Source organism: Nyctereutes procyonoides, unplaced genomic scaffold (assembly GCF_905146905.1).
Source record: "Nyctereutes procyonoides isolate TBG_1078 unplaced genomic scaffold, NYPRO_anot_genome, whole genome shotgun sequence".
NCBI classification, from domain to species: Eukaryota; Metazoa; Chordata; class Mammalia; order Carnivora; family Canidae; genus Nyctereutes; species Nyctereutes procyonoides.
In genome coordinates, this window is record NW_026575131.1 from 51,253,770 (window position 1) to 51,274,835 (window position 21,066).

At 53.3% G+C, this 21,066-nt stretch overlaps 2 protein-coding genes across 2 annotated transcripts; both read right to left on the reverse strand.

Annotated features, from left to right (window-relative positions):
- Positions 1 to 1,161: 1,161 nt before the first annotated feature.
- On the reverse strand, positions 1,162 to 12,531 carry PIN1 (peptidylprolyl cis/trans isomerase, NIMA-interacting 1). Its single transcript, XM_055344947.1, has 4 exons — positions 12,406 to 12,531; positions 10,200 to 10,412; positions 2,682 to 2,792; positions 1,162 to 1,790 (listed from the first exon to the last, which is right to left on the reverse strand). Exons 1-4 carry the CDS (start codon positions 12,461 to 12,463, stop codon positions 1,681 to 1,683), a joined length of 492 nt encoding a protein of 163 aa, XP_055200922.1. The 5' UTR covers positions 12,464 to 12,531; the 3' UTR covers positions 1,162 to 1,680.
- A 6,397-nt stretch (positions 12,532 to 18,928) lies between these two features.
- UBL5 (ubiquitin like 5) lies at positions 18,929 to 20,776 on the reverse strand. The gene is made up of 5 exons (XM_055343920.1): positions 20,630 to 20,776; positions 20,309 to 20,375; positions 20,033 to 20,116; positions 19,628 to 19,665; positions 18,929 to 19,112 (listed from the first exon to the last, which is right to left on the reverse strand). Exons 2-5 carry the CDS (start codon positions 20,362 to 20,364, stop codon positions 19,069 to 19,071), a joined length of 222 nt encoding a protein of 73 aa, XP_055199895.1. The 5' UTR covers positions 20,365 to 20,375; positions 20,630 to 20,776; the 3' UTR covers positions 18,929 to 19,068.
- Positions 20,777 to 21,066: the final 290 nt, after the last annotated feature.

The window sequence follows — 21,066 nt, forward strand, 5'->3', positions numbered from 1 at the left end:
CAGTGACAGAGAACGCTACAAAGACCATCTCCCTGCCAACCCCACACAGGAAAACATACACCACTCCCCAGCAGCGTCTCAGCCCCGTGCACCCTCTTCATTTCTGCTCCTTCCCAGAGGCTCGAGTCAGGAAGGGTGTGATCGCTCCCCCGTCACACAGAATTGTTGGTGCAAACGGGGGTGCTGCCGCCTGCCTGCTGGCCCCCACAGGTGACGGGAGATTCTGTGGAGAGGAAGCCCATTAAACCTTCCTAATGACAAACACTCTGGCAGGCAGCAGGCAGAGAGCGATTGCTCCAGAAACCAGCCAGATGGGAGCTGGCCCAGGTGACCGTTTATGAGACACAGCCGTAGGGGCCTCCCTTGGGGTGGGGCTGGTTTCCATTGAACGAGGGGGGTAGAGTGGGCTAAACTGATAAGCCCCGTGACTGAAGTGCGCCCCCAGCCCAGGCCCTGGCACAGGGGAGGCCGTGAGGAGGGGACAGAAAGCAGGAGGGCCACACCCACAGGCCACCTGGGAGATGCCTCTACTCTCTCTGCCCACAGAGACCCCCTCTGCTCCAAGAGGGCCCTTTCCCCACGGACCCTCCCCCAGAGGGTTGGGCAGGATCCCCACTCTCAGAAGTGCCTGGTGGTAGCACCCCTCTTCCTGGCTGGTCCCATGTTGCTAAGGTAACAGCATCTGAGAAGGAGGCAGGACCCGGGAACATCGTGCCAGAAGCATTTGTAATAACAGGAAAGCAGGGATCAGGGTGCTGGGTCTAATCTGTTCTACTTGGGAGTGGCCTGTGTATGGAGGGCATGGGGTGATAGGTGCAGAGGGCACTCAGGGCAGGGGGGCTTCGGTCTGGCTCTCCAACGATCCCCTGAAGATCCCCAGCTCCACCCTGACCTGCTAAATCCAGAGATGTGAGGTCAGGGCACTGCCCTTGCATTCTCGAACATTCTTCAATACCCAAGTTGGAGGACCACTGGCACTGACTGGCACCCTGGCACCCCACTTCTCTGCTAGGAGCCCTCCTTCCCCGGGATGAAGGGAGGCTTCTCAGGGAGGAAATGCAGTCTGGATACTTGGACACCAGGGAGGGTGGAAGATGATGGCTCCTCTGACAGCTCCCCCCTCACCTCAGCGGGGAGGGAACGAGACACAGGACAGCAGAGTAGTGGTTCCAAGTTTAATCAAGGATGCGAAGGGGGCTGCACTGCCACTCAGTGAGGACCCCAAGGTGGTGGGCAGCCTGGGCCCCACGTGGAGCATTTGCTTTTTGCAATTGAATAGAGGAACATAGCATAACCAGAAACAGTGTTAAGGCCGTCCTGCCCCCATCCTGGACCTGGGTGGCAAGGAGGGACACAGGGGCAGTTCAGCTGACTAGGCCTTCTCTTTGGGACAGGTCACCCCCACCCCTTCCGTCTGGGAGCCTCCTCACTCACCTGCCCTTCTGAAGTCAATTCCTAAAGGGGAGGGGAGTCTGACAGGGACAGCTCCAACTAGGGGCAGAGAGGGGGCCCCCAGTGGTGAAGAGCTCCTCTCAGCCATTTTGGGAACAATAAATACTGTGACGTCAGCAGGGTGGGGCACCTGTTGGCCAGCTGACAGCAGGGAGCAGAGTCTGTGGGCCCAGCCACCCATCCCGCCCCACCCGACCCTGCAGGCCAGGCCTGAGCCACCCACATCCCTCACTCCGTGCGCAGGATGATGTGGATGCCGGAATCCGTGAACACGGGCCCGCTCATCTCCCCCGTCCGCAGTGCAAAGGAGGCATCTTCAAATGGCTTCTGCATCTGACCTGGGGAAGTGTGAGCGATGGTGTGTGGGGGTCAAGACCCGGCCGCAGGCCAGGACCAGGTGGAGCGGGCAGATGGGACTCCTACCTGCGCTGAGCCTCACGCTCATCCATCACATGGTTTATGGCCCTGTCAGTGGGGCGGCGGGCCATTAAGAAGGCCCCAGGAAGCCTGAGGACAGCATGAGGGATGGCAGGCAGAGCTGCTGCCACTGCTGTGCACTTGGGAGGCACATTTTAGTGATGAACTCGTCTCCCTGGGCCCCCGTTCCCAGCCCCTGCCGCATCATCTGTCCTGCCTGCCTCCTGGGGCACACAGGCAGCTGACAGCCCCTTGCTGGCTCTTCCCACACTCCTCACCCCATCCTGGGCCCCTCCCTGATGCTCTGCAGACCCCAAGATGGAGGGGGAAGAGGAGAGAAAGGAGGAGGAGGAGGTGGCCTGATCCCCTCTGCTCCCCCCTTTCCACTGCCTGAGCCCTATAGGCCTAAACTCAGGGCTGCTGAGCTGAACTCTCCTCCCCTCACTCCTGTGGGTGATGCTGGGAGGGGCATTTTTGGGGACCCAGCCTTACACCCCCCAACCGGAGGAGAGGCACACGGCAGCCAAGTACCTACCCTGCCGTGTCCATGATAGGGACAACTGCCATCGAGGGACCCACAGACGGACTCCCCACCGCAGGGGGGAAAGGAAGCCAGGCAGAGGGCTCTGCAGCCCAACCAAACCCCCAGCAGTGGGAGTCCCTCTGGAGCCTGCGGGACTGTGCTGCCACCTGGTGGACCCTGAAGACCTGCACAGCCGGGGCTACCCCTCCCAACCTCCCCCTGGCAGGGGGATCCTGGCGGCTGGGACAGAGGCTCCTCTAGGGCCAGGTAGTGCCCACTCCTTGCGCACCTCTGCTGAAGGCACCCAGGTCTCCCCTGGCCTTGGCCGAACTGCAGTCGCTGAACTGTGAGGCCAGAGATTCAAAGTCTTCCTCTCCTGACTTGATCTTCTGGATGTAGCCTGTGGACATACAGGGAGACCTCTCGTCAAAGGGAGGGTGGGATGGAGTGGGGGGCTCCTGATGGAGGGGGCACTTCCCTCGGAAAGGAGGCATGCAACCCCTGCCCTATTTGCAAGGGTGACCACTTGCTCCACACACATTCATGAACACCCCCCCCCCCACCAAGTGTGCGCACCCTGACCTTGTGGCGGCCTCAATAGCCACACTGGTCTCAGAGCCCGTTCCCCCATCCCAGCTCCCTTTGCCACTCCTACCTCCCGCCCCCTACAGACATAACATGAACACAACATGACCTTTTCCCACACCCCAACACGTATTTTGGGGAAAATCTTTACCTCTAGGCCCTGTTGGGGAGGAGGGCAAAAAGCAGGGCAGATACTGAAGAGGGATGCTGGGACCCAGGGCCCTGCCAAGATCCTACAGGGCACTGATGGGGAAATTTTCTAGAAGTTTCCAGGAGAAAGGCAGGAGGCCGGGGCACCAGGCCGGCTCTGCCACAGGAGCTGTTGGCGGATCCCCTGAGCCTCAATTGTCCAACCTATCAAAACTGGGAGGAAGGCCCAGGCTGTTAAGTGGGGCGTCGTGAAGAGACCACAAGGCAGCCGAGACAGGACATGTGTCATTTCCATGGACATGGCCCCACAGCAGCCGACACCATTCTTGCAGCTGCTCTAAAAGGCTGTGGTGGCATCACACTGGATGCATCCTGTGTGTGGTACAAACTGCTTCTACTGGGGACTCATCTCCTGGGGGCGGGGGGTGGGGGAAGGCTGAGGCTGCACTGAGCACCTATATGACTCATATGTGGGGAGCAGGGCACATAGGAAGGCTGTGTTTGCGTGGTGAGGAAGAGCACCCTGAGTCCTGAGTCCAGGTTCCAGGCAGGAGCCCCTAGAGCCAGAGCCCACCCTCTCCTCCTCGAAATGCCCCATCCTGCTCCAACCAGCTACCCCAGCGCTTGAAGGAACATTCCTGCCAGTCTTGTCCCTGCACCCACAGGCGCAGCCACAGGGTGTGCTCCCAGGACATGCAGCTCCAGACCACCCTGGTCCCACGTGGCCTCCCTGACAGCTACTCTCCTGGGGACATTCTTTTTTTTTTTTTTTTTAATTTTTATTTATTTATGATAGTCACAGAGAGAGAGAGAGAGAGAGAGAGAGAGAGGCAGAGACACAGGCAGAGGGAGAAGCAGGCTCCATGCACCGGGAGCCCGACGTGGGATTCGGTCCCGGGTCTCCAGGATCGCGCCCTGGGCCAAAGGCAGGCGCCAAACCGCTGCGCCACCCAGGGATCCCTCCTGGGGACATTCTGCACACCCACCCAGCCCACCCCGGGTGTGAGAATCACCCTGTCATCCCTGCTAGTGGGCTTCTGCACACCACCCTCCACTGCTCCTGTCTGAGCACCACAGGGACGCTGCTGATTAAGCCACCTGGCGAACTGAGGCCCAGACACCCAGCCGGGGCCATCTGCCTGCTGAGCTCGTGCAAACTCCGCTATGACCACAACTGAAACAGCACAACTGTGACAACACACCTATCACCCCATCCTGTCCCACACCATGGCAGCACCCGGGGTCCTGGTATCTGGTCCACTGGGCGGCTTCCACTGCTGTCCCCGTCACCCTGTCATCCCCATGTCCCGACCATCCCTCTACTGCTGGCCCATTAGTCATCTGCCAGCAGACCACAGTGACAGCACAGTGTGCCTGCCATGGAGACTCTGACAAATGTCAGGTGCTGTCACAATTCTCCCATCCACAAGGGCCACGCGTCTCAGTGATAAGACTCCCCCGTTTCTGTGTGACTTGCCCATCCCTGGGCTATCCCGCCTGTGCATCTTGTCATGGACAGGCTGCCTGGTCAGAAAAGCTTGCCAGTGTGACATGAGCCCCACCCTCCATGGGCAGGGGTGGCTTCTGCCTGCAATGCCCCTGCTGGGGCTGACCATGCCCTCTGGGGCTGCTAGGTGGCCCTCCAGTGCCGGCTGCACCCATTAGTGATCCAGCCTGAACTGGACATCACCGAGACTTCTCTACTCCCTGGACTCCGGGCTATCTCTTCGCCTCACCTGGGCAGCCTCAAGATTCTTCCTCCTTTCCCTTGTCTGGACCTCGATTCGCTGGCCAGAGAATCCTGTGCATACAGTGTTCCCTGCTGTAACCTGCCCGCCTCCGGGCACAGGCCCCGCACCTGCAGAGCCGAGCCCAGTACAGCACCACCTTGCCGCATCCTCCAGGAGCCGACGCCGTGAGTCAGCAGGGATCCCTGAGACTAGATGGCCTGGCTGTGGTACACACAGATATCAGCCCAAAAATCAAATAAAAGCCAAGTTTCTGCCCGCCATAGTTCATAGCACCCAAATCTTCCTCCGATCAGCCAACTCTCAGGAAACGTTCTGCTTGGACAGGAGCCTCAAGTGACTTAAAAACAAACAAACAAAAATCACTGCTTTCTCATCTCCCCTTTCTAGAAGCTGCCCGTCAGGAGTCTGGCCACAAGCCAAGATGCAAGGGAACCCTCAGGCCCCTGTGCATCCCCTGTGCTCAGTATTACCCCAGCCCCGCTGACAGCCCTCTCAATCTGCCCTGCCCCTGCCACCTCGAGGCCTTTGCTTAATGGTCTCTTCCCATAGGAAGCTCATTTGTTGTCCTCTGGCCTCATCCAGGAGTCTTTCCTAAGACCCCGCTGTGGGAGGTGCCCCCCTACATTTGCCAGTGTCCCATCTGTGTGTCACCTGCCTCAGACTGGGAGGGCAGGGCCAGTGGGCCTTGGTCGCTGCTGTGTTCCCAGCACCTGGCCCTGTGCACAGAACAGGTGCTCGCTAATGCTGAAGGAATTCATGAATAAATGAGACAGAAAGAGGCCACGGAGAAGGAGGGAGAGGGATCCACCCCTCCGCTCCTTAGACAGAAATGCTGGAATCTCATGTCTCTTTCCTCTGTGCCTTAGATCCAAATGCTCAAGGGGGGAGGAAAAGGAAGCACATACCAAACATCCCCTGCCACCCTCCTGGCGATGCCCTGACCTAGCCGGACTGCCTCAACACCCCTCACCGAGACCGCACTCCATCCAACGGGTGCTCCAGGTGAGAGGCAGATCCTGGGGGGCAGCCTCTCAAGGAGCTCCCCATCTGAAGCAGGGAACTTTTACCTGATCTGGGGAGTTGGGGGGCCTTTGAAACTGGCTGCATGACAGAAGTGCACCTGTCGCTGCTGGGAGGTCACAGGCTGGCTTGCTCTATGCGTCTCTGAGGCCGAGGCGGGTAAACTCTAGACTCCCCCACTGTTGTATTCAGATCTCAGCTCTACCCATCCCGAGCTCCGTGACCCTGGTGGGTGACTGCCTCTCAGAGGGATACTCGCCTGACCTGTAAAATGGGCTGTTTATAGCAGCTCCCACCCTTGAGGGCTAGCAGGAGGGACGGTTACTGCTGGAAAATGCCTGGTGCAGCGCAAGCCCCTGACAGTTACTAGCTGTCAGTCCATGTGGTAGGGATTGAACTGTGTCCCCCCCAAGTTCGTATGTTGAGGCCTCAATCCCCAAAATTACTGTGTTTGGAGACGGGCCTTCATGCAAGTAATCAGGGATAAATGAGGTCATAAGGGAGACCTCCTGGTCCCATAGGATTAGGGTCCTTATAAGAAGAGACACTAGAGAGCTCCCCCTCACTCCCCACATGCACATGCCATGGAAAGGCCACGTGAGTACACAGTGAGGAGGCAGCTGCCTACAAGCCAGAAAGACAGTCTTCACCAGAAACTGAATCGGTCAGAACCTTCATCTCAGACTTCTAGCCCTGGAACTGTGGAAAATAAATACCCAGCCTGTGGTATTCTGTTACAGCACCCCAAGGTAATACACCACAATTGTTTAGGGAAAGTGAGTAAACAAATCAGTGGTCTCTGATTCTAAGATGTTGCTTTTTTTAAAGCAGGGGAGGGGTAGAGGGAGAGGAATAGAGAATCCTAAGCAGGCTCCACACTTAGCCTGGACCCCCAATGTGGGGCCCCTGAGATCATGACCTAAACAAAATCAAGAGTTGGATACTTAACCGATTGAGCCACCCAGGCACCCCTAGAAAGGTTTAGAGACAGACAAGGGAAGGGGCCTGGACCAAGTAAAAGTGGACAGGATTAAATCTGCCCAGAAGACCGAAGATCCAGCAGGAGGGGCCCAGAGAGACCAGAGACTCAGCCTGAAGACAGTAGACTGGAAGGGACTCGCCAACCTGGGGTGGGGACGCTAGGCCAAAGGAGCTCACTGACCCGCAGACCCTGGGAATGAGCATGTTTGAGGAGACTGCTACTCACACCAGGGCCTCCCTGGGACCTTTAGGTCCCAGGCATGTGGGGCTGGAGGGATGGGAAGCAGGTGGAGAGGGCTTCTCCACAGCCTGGCCTCCTTAGACAAGGACACTGGCAATGACAGGCAGCTGGTCCCCAGATCCCTGGCAGGGCCTGGCCACAGCCCAGCAGCTGCAGAGGAAAAGGAGCCTCAGCAGAAAACGCGGACATGCTGGTTCTTATTGCAGGCAGCCTGTCCCCTCGGGGCGATGGACCTAAATGGGTACTGATGAGATTCGAGTCCAAATCCTGATCTCCTGATCACCTGGAACAAGCCCAGGACAGGGGGAGCGTCCACTTTCACAGAAGAGAAAAACAGGCCTGGACACCCGAAGCTTGCTGACAGGGTACATGAGTGTCTGGTTACAAAGCATTCCGTGGCCTGGGCCATCTCCCAGCTTTCTCCTAATGACCCCTGAGGGGTCTGTCCCAGCTCATCTCAAGACACTGAGTAAACAGGCCAAGGTCACCAGAGGGTCTCCATGCTGAGCCCACCAGGCTCCTGAGTCCCATCCAAGTCCCACCAGGCTCCCTAGTCCCTGCTCAGAGTTCTTTCAAGGAAGGGGCAGATGCCTTGTCCTGACCTGGGCCCTCAACCACACAGGCCTGAATGACCAGGGTCCTGTGTAGATGTTAAGCGCTGGGCGCTGAGCCCACTGCTCTGTTGAGCCGTCAACCGCTGGCCGGCCCCTGGGTCTCATGTCCTATCCCCATTCTACAGATGATGCAGCCAAGGCTCTGAGATACTTGCTCAAGGCCACACAGCTGGCACCAGGCTTTATCTGTGTGTGACTCCAGGATGAGCCACACTAGTTATGACCTCACCCTGCCCCACCCAGCTAACCCGTTACCATATCCTCCTGAGTCTGCCTCCTGACCTCTTGGGAATCTGCTCCCCTCTCCCTGGCCAGTCACATCACACTGCCTGTAGCTGCAGCTCTGCCCATAGCTCCCCCGGGCCATCTGCACAGGTACATGCATGTTCCAGCCCCTGCTAACACTCCAGAGTCTACACTGACTCCAGGGCCTGACAGCTTTCTGGGAGCACGTCCCAGATCCCCCTTCTCCAAGACCTAACTGACTCAGCAGCCCCAGGATCCTCCCACAGTAACAGCCCACCAGGCGCACACCTATCCATCCTGGAAATGGGGAGGCATCCTCAGTTGCCCCTCCCAGGCAGTCCCCGAGGCCTAACAGCCTTTCTTCCCAGCCATACCCACTGCTTCGGCCTCCTGCCATCTCTTGCCAGGATTGTCCCAAAGGTCTCTGGCTCTGGCCTGGCTCTTCTGCAGAACTAGACCCTCTCCCAGATGGTCCGCCTCTTGCCCACTCTTGTGGGTTCCCAAGCCTCAGAACAGGGACCACCTGAGCTGGGAGGACCCAGGTCACCCCTTGATTCTCTGGGCATTCTCCACTAACCTCCTCCTCTTCCCTGGGGCAGCATACCCCTCCCCCCAGCTGCTCAATGTTAGATCCAACCAGCCTGGGCTCTGGGCCTCCCAGCATCCCTGGCCCTTGACACCCCACACTGCTCTCTCCTGAAAGCAAGGCACTGCAGAACCAAACCCCCAGTCAAATATGGCCAGCTTTCCTGCTGTCTCCAGAAAGAACCCGGACTCTTTGCTCACTCAGGGCCCCCCCCAACCTTGCTGGGATAGGTCTCATCCTCAGTCTTGCTGGGATAGGTCTCATCCTCCTCAGTCCCCTGCACAGCCTTCCCCAGAGCCCAAGCTACGGCCTTGCCCAGGCCTTTACTTCTGGCTCCCTGCTGTTCATGAAACAAGGCCGTGAGGACAGAGTGTAGGCCAGGCTGTGTGTAGAGTGGTGGGAATATGGTGGGAAGAGAGCCCTCACAGAGTTCAGGAGGCGAGCTCTTTAACCTGCCTTCCAGAATCTGCGCATGAGCTCTGCTCCTCTCCATGAGGCCGCCGTGTGAGGCTTGCAGGGGCCAGGACACCGCAGGAAGTGTGTGGGTGTAAATAATATCCTGCAGCCCAAATACCGGATCAAGTAATATGACAGTCAAACAACCGCCAACACTGACCGGGTCTGCACTTTGCAAGGCCTGTGCTCCTAACAACAATCATCATGACCGTTAGCAATTAGAGGACATTTACTAGACACCAGGAACTGTGACTCATGCTTTACGTTCATGCTTTTTACTGCATGAGGTCAGAGTCTTCACAACTGTCCTAGGAGGTAGGTTCTATCATCAAAACACAAATCTTACAAGTAAAAAGACAGGTTCAGAGATGTTAAGTAACTTGCTCAAGGTCACACAGCCAGGGCTGGGCAGTGCCAGATAGGAACCCAGGCAGTCAAGGTCTGGGTAAGGCACAGGTCATATGGGGTAAGAGCAGCCCAGGAAGGGCCTGGGGTCTGTGGTGCCAGAGTCTGAATGATTAAACCACACGTGAGATCCAGCCCAGCACTGTCCAGCAGAACTTCCTGTAAGGATGGAAAAGTTTTATATCTGTGCTAAGATGGCAGCCACTAGCCACCTGTGGCTGCCAAGCACTTGAAGTGTGGCCAGAGTAAGGAACCAATCTTGAATATGGCTTAGTTTTAATTAATTTAAATGTGTAGGTAGTGGCAGCCACACCAGGCAGCTCCATACCAGGGTTCTGCAACTTATGTCCCTAGTGGGCTAAATGCTGCTGATTTCATAGTTTTCTTGGCACCTACACACCAGGTATGGGCAGGTATGTGACAACACCCATTTTACAGAGGTGAAAACTGAGTCTCAAGATGACACAAGCTCCCCCTGGAGCTTACAGGGCATAGCCACCATCTGAACCCAGGGCTGCCAGCCCCCAAGGCTGGGTCCTCCTCTCCTAACCCGGTTCACCCTCAAATGCCAAATAGAAAGAAAAAGGAGAGGCAGCTGCGCAGTCCAGGCTTGTGTCACGTACAGGCAGTTCGGTGGCAGCCAACGCTGACAGCTGAGTTAGCTGGGGTGCAGGGCCTGGTGTGATTTCTACGAGGCTGGCTCCGGCTCCCAATGAGGGGACAACCTCTTCCCACATTCCCCCCACTCCAACCTGCTTCCAACTTTGCTCACCATTAATCAGCTCCAGGGCCTCCTCCTTGGTCCTGGTGATCTTCTCCTGTCGCCAGGATGAGGGCCGCCGGGACTGGCTGTGCTTGACAAGCAGGTGCGAGCAGCGGACCCTGGTGGGCTCTCCTTGTCCATTTTTGCTGCCACTGCTGCTGTTGCCACTCGGCCGCTCCCACTGGCTGGCGTTAGTGATGTGATTGAAGTAGTATACCCGGCCTGGAGGAGGGGGGATACAGGAATTCAGCTGGAACCTGCTCAAAGGACACCACCCGGAGGCCAAGATGACGGACCGGCCAATGGGACGCCTTCATTCAACAAATCCCCTGAGTCCACCCGAGCTACAGGCCCCGAGGGAGCCAGCATTCTAGATGGGGATGGGCAGGCCCCAGACAAGCAAATAAGACAATGTCATAACTTCAGTTATTAGTGACTTCAAGGAGGAAAACCACCCAGAGTGACAGGAGAGACAAAGTTGGTGTGGGGACAGGCAGCCAGGCTGCCTGTTCAAGTCTGGCTGTCACTCACTGTGTGAGCTAACCTCTCTGGGCCTTGATTCTGTCACCTGTAAAATGCAGATAACAACAGTCCCTGCCTGTAGGGTTGTGCTAAGGACTGAGTGAGCTCACAGCGGTAACACACTTAGACTAGTGCCCAGTACACATTAGGAGCGTGACAGCTATCATCTCCCTGTAGACGACAGAAGTGAGGCCTCACCTTCCACACCTTTGGAATGTTTCCTGAGTGTACACTTGGCCCCAGGCACACATGGCTGGAGGCAGGAATCATACCCAGGTTGCCAAACACGAAAGCTCTGTTCTTAACCCGCGCCCGGTGTACAGCGCTGCACAACTATGGACCAGCAGTACAGGGGGGTCAAACGTTATCCAGGGCCCAAGGAGCAGGAAGGAGGGAAGGCCACAAGAGAGAAGATTGAGGTAGAACCCAGGAGAGCCCAGGCATCATTCCAGGGGCTGAGATTTTTGCACGACTGGCACCCAGCACCGTGAAGCACTGAAGGTCACCTCTGAGGAAGACCATTAGGGTGGAGCCGAGCAGAAATGGCCAGAGAGGGGGCCCAGAACCGGGCAGAGCATCAGATTCATGCTGTCAGCTGTGGCCACGGAGCAGGGCTGGAGCGAGCTCAGTGAGAGCTGAGCCAGTGACCGACCCTAAAACCTTGCAATGGCCTCTCTCTCCATGAACCTTGGTTTTCTCATCTGAAAAGTGGGGATGAAGCAAGAGATTAAGGACATAACTTCACGGGGCTAATGTGGAGAACAGTGATGATCCGTGCAAAGTGCTCACCAGAGGGCCTGGCCTTCAATGAGCAGATATCACTGTGACTGTGATTTTTATGGGCTGGGGAGGCAGTGCGGTGAGATGCTGGGCCTGCTCCTCACTGGTCTGCAGTGACAAGGGCAGGCGGGCTCTGCTGTCAGACTGACCGGACTCTAATCCAGCCCCCACCCCCTGAAATGAATGACCTTGGGGGAGCTCCTTAAGTTTTCTGACTTCAGCTTCCTCACCTGCAAAACGTGATAACCATCCACCTCCCAGAGTTGTGGTCATTCAGAGAGAGAGAGAACACACTCCAAACACACTTGGCACAGGGCTGGGCGGTAAGATGAGCGTGCCCGGTTACGGGTATTATTACTGTGGCTAAGCCTCAGATCGGGCTCCCGGCACAGGGTCCATCCACCGGGCGGCAACGACAGACTCGGGTTAGGCGGGGATGGTCGGCGGGTTAGCAGGGGCAGGTTGTGGGCCCGAGGCCCGGCAACGCTCTGGGGCCACGCCCTGAGCGTGGGGTTGGGGTGTCCTTCCCCGGGGTGCCCCCCGGGCCCAGCAGGGTGCAGAGACGGTCCCCGGGGACGTCGGGTGCATTAGGCCAAAAGGTGTCAGCGGGATCGGCAGGGCCAGGGCCATCACTGGGGGAGTGCTGCGGGATCCCCGGCCCCCCGCCCCCGCCCCCCACCCCCGGCAGCGCGCTGGGTCTCTCCGGCCCCGCCCCTTGCCTCAGTTTCCTCCGGCATCCCCGCTCCTGAGGTTCGCAGCCCCCACGGGGCGGGCCCGGGCCGTTACCCTGGGAAGACGCGGAGGAGCCAAGACCCCACGGGAATCGGGCGGCGGCGCCGCGCCCCAGGGGCGAGCTCGAGCCCTGCTCCCGCGGGCCCGCGCGGCCCCGCCCCAGCCCCGACCCCCGCGGCACCTGAGCTGCGGCTCATGCGCTTCTCCCAGCCGGGCGGCAGCTTCTCCTCGTCCGCCATCTTCCCTCCTGCCGCAGCGCCCGCTCCGCCTCCGCCGCACCGCCTATGCCGCCCGCACCCGCCCACCGCCGCCGCCGATTGGCTCGGCCCGCCTCGCCCCGGGGCCCGGCCACGATGCTCATTGGGCGCCCGAGCAGTCCGGAGAGGCCTTCGGGCTTTCTATTGGGTAGCGGCGAGACCGGGCGGATCCTCCGTGCGTTCTACCGGGTCCCGCCCCCGTACGGCCTCACCCGGACCCCGCCCCCTTCCTCCCTCGGCCGCTAACTGGTAGGGAAGGGGCTGGAGCCCGTCCTTCTCCACAGCCTCCGGCGAGCTTCACAGAAGTCCGGGCACCTCGTTTGCGTCCTTCGCCGCAGGCCCCATCCGATTGGCTACTGCGGCAGTAGTTCCCGCCTTCCTAAGCCGTTCCCGGAGGCCCGCGCCCCCTTATGCGGAAGTGTCCGGGTGGTTTCGAGGTGACGGCAGCCCACGAGGTACTTGAAAGAGGCGGTGCTGCCTTAGCTGTTGCCGTAGCAACGCAGTTGCCTTGGTGATGAGCAGCGAAGAAGCCTAAATTTGGCTCCTCCATCCTCCTTCTCCCCACCTGTTTCCTCCAGATGTCCAAAGCTGTCCCCCCACTTTTTTTTTTCTTTTGCGAGTCTAACCCTTTCCCTGTGCCACTGACCAAACATCTTCTACTTCCTTTGGAGCCTACTTTACTTATTCTCTCGGGCTGGCTCCTGCCTCTGTCCTGGGTGACTGGTGGGTGTTGGCATGGCCACTTAGCTGGCGACACAGGAGGATGCGCCTGTAGGAGGATGATGAGCTCAGTTTGAATCGTCTTAAAATTGTGCGGCACCTGTGGGACTCTGGGGAGATGCCTGGGGACAGGCTGGAGATAGATACGAGAGGCAAAGACACCAACAAGGAAGAGTTCAATGATAGTTCATCTAGAACTAGACCCCTATGTGACCATTAAAAAAGAATGAGGCGGGGATCCCTGGGTGACTCAGTGGCTTAGCACCTGCCTTCAGCTCAGGGCGTGATCCTGGAGTCCCGGCATAGAGTACCACATCGGGCTCCTTGCATGGAGCCTGCTTCTCCCTCTTCCTGTCTCTGCCTCTCTCTCTGTGTGTCTCTCGTGAATAAATAAAATCTTAAAAAAAAAAAGAATGAGGCAGAGTTATATAAAACATGGGGAAACATGTCTATAAGAAATAGGATATAGTAGGTTAAGAGCATTCAAGAGCCAGATCGCTTGGGTTCAAAGCCTGGCTATGACTTTGAAGAAACTAATCTCTGTGTTTCAGCTTCTCCATCTGCAAATGAGAATAAGAAATATATATATCTCATATATACCTTTGATGCAAAGATTAAATGAGTTAATCTGTAGAATGCTCTCCAAACAGCATCTGCCTCATAGCAAAAATATGTTTGATGAGTGAAAAGTAAAGCTAGTCACTGTACAGTGTAGCAATTATAGTATGTATGAAAGCATAACAAATCAACATTAATTGAAAAGAATTAGATTATAGAAAGATATCAAAGCATTAAAAAACATAAAAAGGAAGCTGCAGAATATGTATAATTATCTTAATTGTGTAAAAACCATATACCAAAATTTCTGGATTCAAATATGTTAATGACTAGCACTGGTAATTCAGGTGAAGGAAAAATTGAGAATCTTATGTTTCAATATAACATTTTGATTTTTCTTACAAGCACATATGATAATCTTAACCATAATATTTTTTAAAAAATGATTTTCAAGGTGTCTGGGTGGCTCAGTCAGTTAAGCCTTCGGCTCAGGTCATGATTTCAGGGTCCTGGGATTTGAGCTCTAAGGTGGGATCCCTGCTCAGTGGGGAATCTGCTACTTTCTCTCCTTCTGCCCCTGCTCATGCTTGCTCTTTTTCTCTCTCAAATAAATAAAATCTTCAAAAAAAAAATGATTCTTGACTTAGTGCAGAGTTACAAAAATAGTGTAGATTTTTCATATACCCTTTACCCAGCCATCCCTTATACTAACATCTTATATAATAACAGAATGGAGGTGGGGCTCCTGGCTGGCTCAGTTGGTGGAGGATGTGACTCTTGGTCTTAGGGTTGTGAGTTCAGACCCTACATCATGTGTAGAGATCGCTTAAAAATAAAGTCTTTAAAAATAGAACAGAGATCACAAGGGATCACTTTTGTTTCCCTGGGGGCATTTGGCATTTTTGGTTGTCACAAATAGTGGGGAGGGAGATGCTACTAGCATTTAGTGGGTAGAAGCCAGGAATGTTGTTGAACATCCTATAATGCACAGCAACTCCAACAAAGAATTATCCGCCCCAATGTCAACAGTGCCAAAGCTGAGAAACCTTGCCCTAGAATAATTATCAAACATTTGTAAATACTATTGGAAATCAACAATAGTACAATACTATTAATTAAGTTAGACTTTGGAAGAGAATTTCCTGTTTTCCCACTAATATTCTTTTTATGTTCCAGGACACACATTTGTCGTGTGTCCTTAGTTTCCTCCAGTTCATGACATTTTTTAGGTCTTTTCTTGTCTTTCATGACCTTTGATACTTTCAAAAAGCAGAATGTCCCTCATTCTGATGTTTTGTCATGATGGGGTTTGTCTGGTATTCTCTAATGATTTGAGGTTACTTGTTATTGGGAAATATATCACAGAGACAAGGTGTCCTTCTCAGTGCCTCATACCAGGTGATCAATGATATTGATCAATGATATGTTTTACTGATTGTATTACAGCATCTTTTCCTGCATAACAAATTACCCTATAATTTAGTGGATTAACATTTAGTATTTCATAGTTTCTATGGAATCCAGGCACAGTTTAGCTGGTGTTAGCAGGAATGGCTGTGGTCTCATCTGAAGGCTTGACTGGGGCAGGCCATGTGGTTGCTTGCAGGATTTAGTCGTGAAGGGGGTGATGGATGGCTGAGGAACAGAGTTCCTTGCTAGCTTTGGCTGGGGGCCTCTCCGTGAGGCAGCTGGCTTTCATCAATGAGCAAGTGAGAAAGCAAGACAGAAGCCACAGTCTCTTTGCAACTTAATCTCAGAAGTGATATCCAATCACTTTTGCCATGTTCTATTTGTTAAAAGCCAGGTCTGGTCTATGCTCAAGAGCAAGGGATTACACAAGGTTGTGAATACCAGGACAAGAGGATCATTAGGAACTACATTAGAGTCTGCCTACCATACTTGTGATGTTATTAACCTTGATCATTTGGTTAAGGCAGTATCTAAACTTACAATTTTCCTCCTTGTAATGAATACTTTCTGGGAGATACTTTGAGGCTGCACAAATATCCTACTTCTGCTTAAACGTTTACCAATGGCTGCCAGTTTTTAGCATCTGTCAGTATTTCTTTATCTACAGCAATTAATTACTATGGTAATGGTGATTACCATTACTATGATGGTAATCATATGATTACTATGCAGTGATTTATTATTTTCCTCTTCTCCATTTAACTGCAATCCTTTTATAATGAAGAGTTGTCCCTTGTTTATTTACATTCAATTATTTATTGACATAAGTATGGGCTCAAAGATACTTATTTTATACTACTGATTATAGTCCAATACTATTATTATCTGGTTGTCCAGTTCGTTCCAAATTTGGAAACTGTGAGCTTGTTCACAGGCTGGCTTCTGTGCTCTTTCTATATGCTCTCATCCTTTCTATTGGAGCACTTCCTACTACCTGGCCCAAGATATTCCAGGCTCAGATAGTATATTCTCTATCCTAGTTCTGGAACCAATCACTTCTGGAAGGCTTGGCTCCTTTCACTGGAGAATATTTAGAAACTAAGATCTAGGTGCTGGGTATGCCCATTGCTACTGGGGTGTCACTGCTTCTGGTCCAAGGGGATAAAGCAAGGAAATATATGTATGTATACATACATCTACATTTCTGCATGTCTGTATACATACTAAACTAAAAACATGAGTCCATACTAATACCTCCAACTCTAATCCAGCCTCACAGAGTTTATTCTAACCACTTCCTTTCACCCCACCTTGTTTTGTTTATAACTTCTTTCTCCAGCAGTGAGAAATCTGGCTCTATCTACAATATATTTACCTGTTTGTTCAACCATATGTGTGGTTATAGGTGTACAAAAGTAGTTCCAGAATTGCTCAATCATAATGCTGTGAGGAATTTATTTAGAGTACAGTGTTTGTGTATGATTCTTTTTGTCTTTAGCCTTACAGTATCCAGTCAAAATACTTTTCCAAAGCTACTAGGTCAGCTCCTTTCTTCCCTACCCCTTTTGGTGTGGTCATGTGATTCACTTGTAATACAAGCAGATTCATCTGACAGCCTGCATTCTATCTTTCTTTCTTCCTACATCCTAGTTGACAAAGTAAAGTCCTCATCCACTACCACAGTTCTACACAAGCAAGTACTATCATCACAAAAGCCCCTCTGTGTCTTTTTATATAAAGCAAAACAAGCAATTATCAATAAACTAATGAAAAAGAATGAGATTAATTTATATGGAACATGAAAAATAAAGCATAAAAAAGCAAGTGATTGGGGCATCTGGCTGACTTGGTCAGTACAGCATGTGACTCAATATTGAGGTGAGGAGTTCGAGTCCCATATTGGGAACTTAAAAAAAAAAAAAAGCACTGAATGGTATATATTACAGAATGCATAATTAGGGATGCCTGGGTGGCTAGCGGTTAAGCGCCTGCCTTTGGCTCAGGTTGTGATCCTGGAGTTCCGGGATCGAGTCCCACATTGGGCTCCCTGCAGGCAGCCTGCTTCTCCCTCTACCTATGTCTCTGCCTCTCTCATGAATAAATAAAATCTTAAAAAAAAAAGAATGCATAACTAAGCCAACTGTATAAAAAGTATAGGTTATATTTCAGAAAATTTCTGGATTTACTCAAATATATTAAATATGTTAAAAATTACCACTGGGAGGGGGGGTGTTAAGAAATAAGAAACTTAAAGGACACCTGGATGGCTCAGCAGTTGAGCGTTTGCCTTTAGCTCAGGGCATGATCCCAGGATCTGGGATGGAGTCCTGCATCAGGCTCCCTGTGAGGAGCTGCTTCTCCCTCTGCCTTTCTCGCTCTGTCTCTCATGAATAAATAAATCTTATAAAAAAAAAAAACAACTTAATTTTGAACAAAATATTTAAATTGTTTTTAGAAGCAAATATTAGCATGGTCCTCTTAAAAATAAAAGTTTCTATAAATGCATTGGAAAAGACGTGACCTCAGGAGAGAGAATGGGACAAAGGTTTTATTTTCAGCCTGTACTTTTCTATGCTGATTTGAAATTAACAAGTAACCACCTTATCAAGGTTGTGCTATATTAAAAAAAATTGGGGGGGGTATTTTTAAGTAGACAAATACAGGGGGAGACAACTTTAACAGTAGGAAGATCAAGGTATCAGGAAAGAGACATTCCTGACATCAGGAGGGAGCTAGTCCTAAGGACAGAAGGGAAGCCAAGATAGCAGGTAGGGAGGCGTCTAACAGAGACCAAGGAGAGATCATCATCCATGAACTACATGCCAGTAGGACCCTAGGCAGCTGGAAGGTCTGCATCCCAAGAAGCTTGGTAGCGAAATTAAGGCAGAAGACTAGTTGGAGCTTATGAGGAAGGCTAGACTTGAACATGTTAATGTACTTCAGGAAATCAGCCAGGTCAATACAGGAGAGGGGGAAAGGGATGGGGCAAGCTTCTGGGTGAAACTCCTGAGAAAGGCTCCAGAATACAGCTCTGAGGAAGGACCAACATTGATCCTGGGGTCTGTGGCCCAGGGAACACAGATGGGGTGTTTGGTGTCCTGTCTACTCACACCTGGGGAAGGCTGGAGACAGCTTTAAACACTTTGTGCCAGACATCCTGCTGTTTTAACTGCATTCTCATTGAGATATGGGTGCCATCCTGGTTGTCTATTTTAGAGTAGGAAACCAAGGATCGGAGAGGGTGACTTCCTCAAATCCCGTCACTAATGATCAAAGCTTACCCTAAACCACAGTCTCTCTGTTCACTTGAATTTCCAAAATCCAAGGAACTGTGGCTGCTTAATCATGCTTTAGCTCATCTACACATTTCACAACAAGGCAATAAGTAAACATTATCAGTTCCAGTTTGGATAAGGAAATGAAGGCGTTAACTACCCTGGCCCAGGATCACATCAGTGGCAGAGCTGGGATTCCAACCATAGTCGGTCTGAATCCAGAACCTGTATTCCTAACTACTGTATCTACTGTCCTTACCCAGACCGACCCCCTTGGCCTATTAGGATGCCAATAATCTCACGGATCTCTCGACCTTCACAGACCCTTGGCAAATCCCAGGGCTTCCATTCAGGTTCCCAAGCTGCTGGCTTACTCTTCCCTCACTGATCCAGTTGGGATCCTGAACTCTTTATTGAGCTGCTGGGTACTAGAGTATAGTGACAACCCTCCCACGTTAGAAAAGACCTCATTCAAAGATAACAATGAAGCAACTTCTAAGATTTTATTAACATGAGTTTTTAAAAACAAGCATCCGTATCAGTGTGGGGGAGATGGTAGTGAAGAGGGGAGAGGAGCAGGGGGCGGGGGGAAGGCAGCACAGGACAAATGGAAGGAATTCTGCTCTATTGGTAATAAAGCTCCAGGTTCATCCCATCGTGGATTTCATCTGAAGTAAAAAACGTTAAGGAATTCTCACTGTGGGCTCCATCTCCACCCTCTCATCTTGCACAGGTGGGTCAGGGTGGCCTGAGGGCTCCACCCAGGGCCAAGGGAGCCATTTTGAACTAGGTCAATTTTGATTTGAAAAGAATCGGAACTATAAAAAAAAACAAAGGTTCATGCTCCTGTTGCACAACAGACATGCCTGAGTCTCACTCCACCCTGACCACTAGTCCACACTCAGGTAGAGATCAGTAATAAATATTTAGACCTTCAAGTGTCTTCTAAGCCAAGCCAAAGCATTTCACCAACCACCCTCCGCCCCTAACCAACATGACACGGCTTCCATTTTATTTCTTTCTTTTTTCTTTTTCTTTTGGATCCCATTTTCCAAATGCTTACTGTGTGCTACATTCTAAGTTAAATACTTTATGTGCACCATCTCATACAGACTCCAGCACCGAACAAAGAGAACCAAGTCTGGTATACGGAGCCTTCCTCAAGAAGTCACGCAAAGGATACAGTCCCCCAAAGACACGTGGTCCTTGAAAATCGTGTACCTGTGGGATAGAAACCTTGTGAATTTTTTTTTAAATTTTAATTTATTTATGATAGTCAGAGAGAGAGAGAGAGAGAGAGAGAGAGAGAGAGAGAGGCAGAGACACAGGCAGAGGGAGAAGCAGGCTCCATGCACCGGGAGCCCGATGTGGGATTCGATCCCGGGTCTCCAGGATCGCGCCCTGGGCCAAAGGCAGGCGCCAAACCGCTGCGCCACCCAGGGATCCCGAAACCTTGTGAATTTGAAGTCTGAGGTGGATCTTCATGCAGGAGGCAAGCTGAGGAAGCTCTGCCTAAGCCCACAGGGCTCCCCCACCCAAACCTTCTGGCCCAGTCCCATCCAGTCCCCAGTTGCACCGCTGCACTCACCACTTCTTCAGGACGATCTTGTTCCAACGGGTGCCAGTTTGGGCTGCGATCAGCTTCTTAAGGTCCCCGATGGTGTCATCAGTGCTGGGCGCAGACGAGTTAAGGAAAACGGAAGGGAGAACGGGGAAGAGGACATCCCAGGGCTGAAGGCGCCCTGCCAGGCCCCCACCCGCCCACTCCCCGGGTTTAACTAAAGTCACCCTACAGCACACACGGAGACGCCTGCCTCACGTCAAGCACCCCAGGAACCACGGCCTCTCAGCCGCGGGTGGATACTTGCACTTAACGCGGACCTTCTTCCCTAGACGGTCGTTGCAAACAACCTCGATCATCCTGTCTGGAGCTACACACGGCGTGGGGTGGAAGGCAGCAGTCAGGACTTCAGGGTCTCCCCGGAGCCAAGACCCCGGGTTTGAGTCTTAGGTTCACCCCTCAACCTCCCAGATTCGCGGTCCTCCCAGGCCCCAACTCCCAGGACCGCGCCTCCCCGCTCAGGTCGCCTGAAGGCCCGGCCTCGCCTTTCGCAGACGCGCACACCCTTGATGGCCGGGTCCGTCCGCTTTCCCCGACTCTGCGCCTCTCCCACCAGCCCCTCACCTCGAATCGCCTGGAACCCGCCGACGCCACAAACTCCTCGCTCGAGGGCGGAGCCCGGGTCAGAGTAGACGCCGAGAGCCGGAAGCGGAAGTGAACAACCGGAAGCGCCCTCCCCGCTCCTCTCTCAACACCGCTCCGGTCTTCTTCCGGTCCCAGGCAGGCGTGGGCTGGCCGTTCCGAGCGACGCTTCCGGGTCCCGAGTTTGGGCAGAGGATACTCGCCCGTCGGTGCGTGGGGCCGCGTTGGGGTCCCGGTTTGTGCGTGGCCGGGGAAGGGGCGTGAAAGCAAAGTCAGAGGTCAGGGGCCGGGCAGAGAGATCCCCCTTTCGTTGGAAGGTGCGGGTTGCCGCGGCCTCGTGTGGCGTCTGGTGGGAACATCAGGGCAGCCCGGGGACGCCCCATGGGGGTGGTGACTTTTCGTTCCGGAGCCCGACGGAG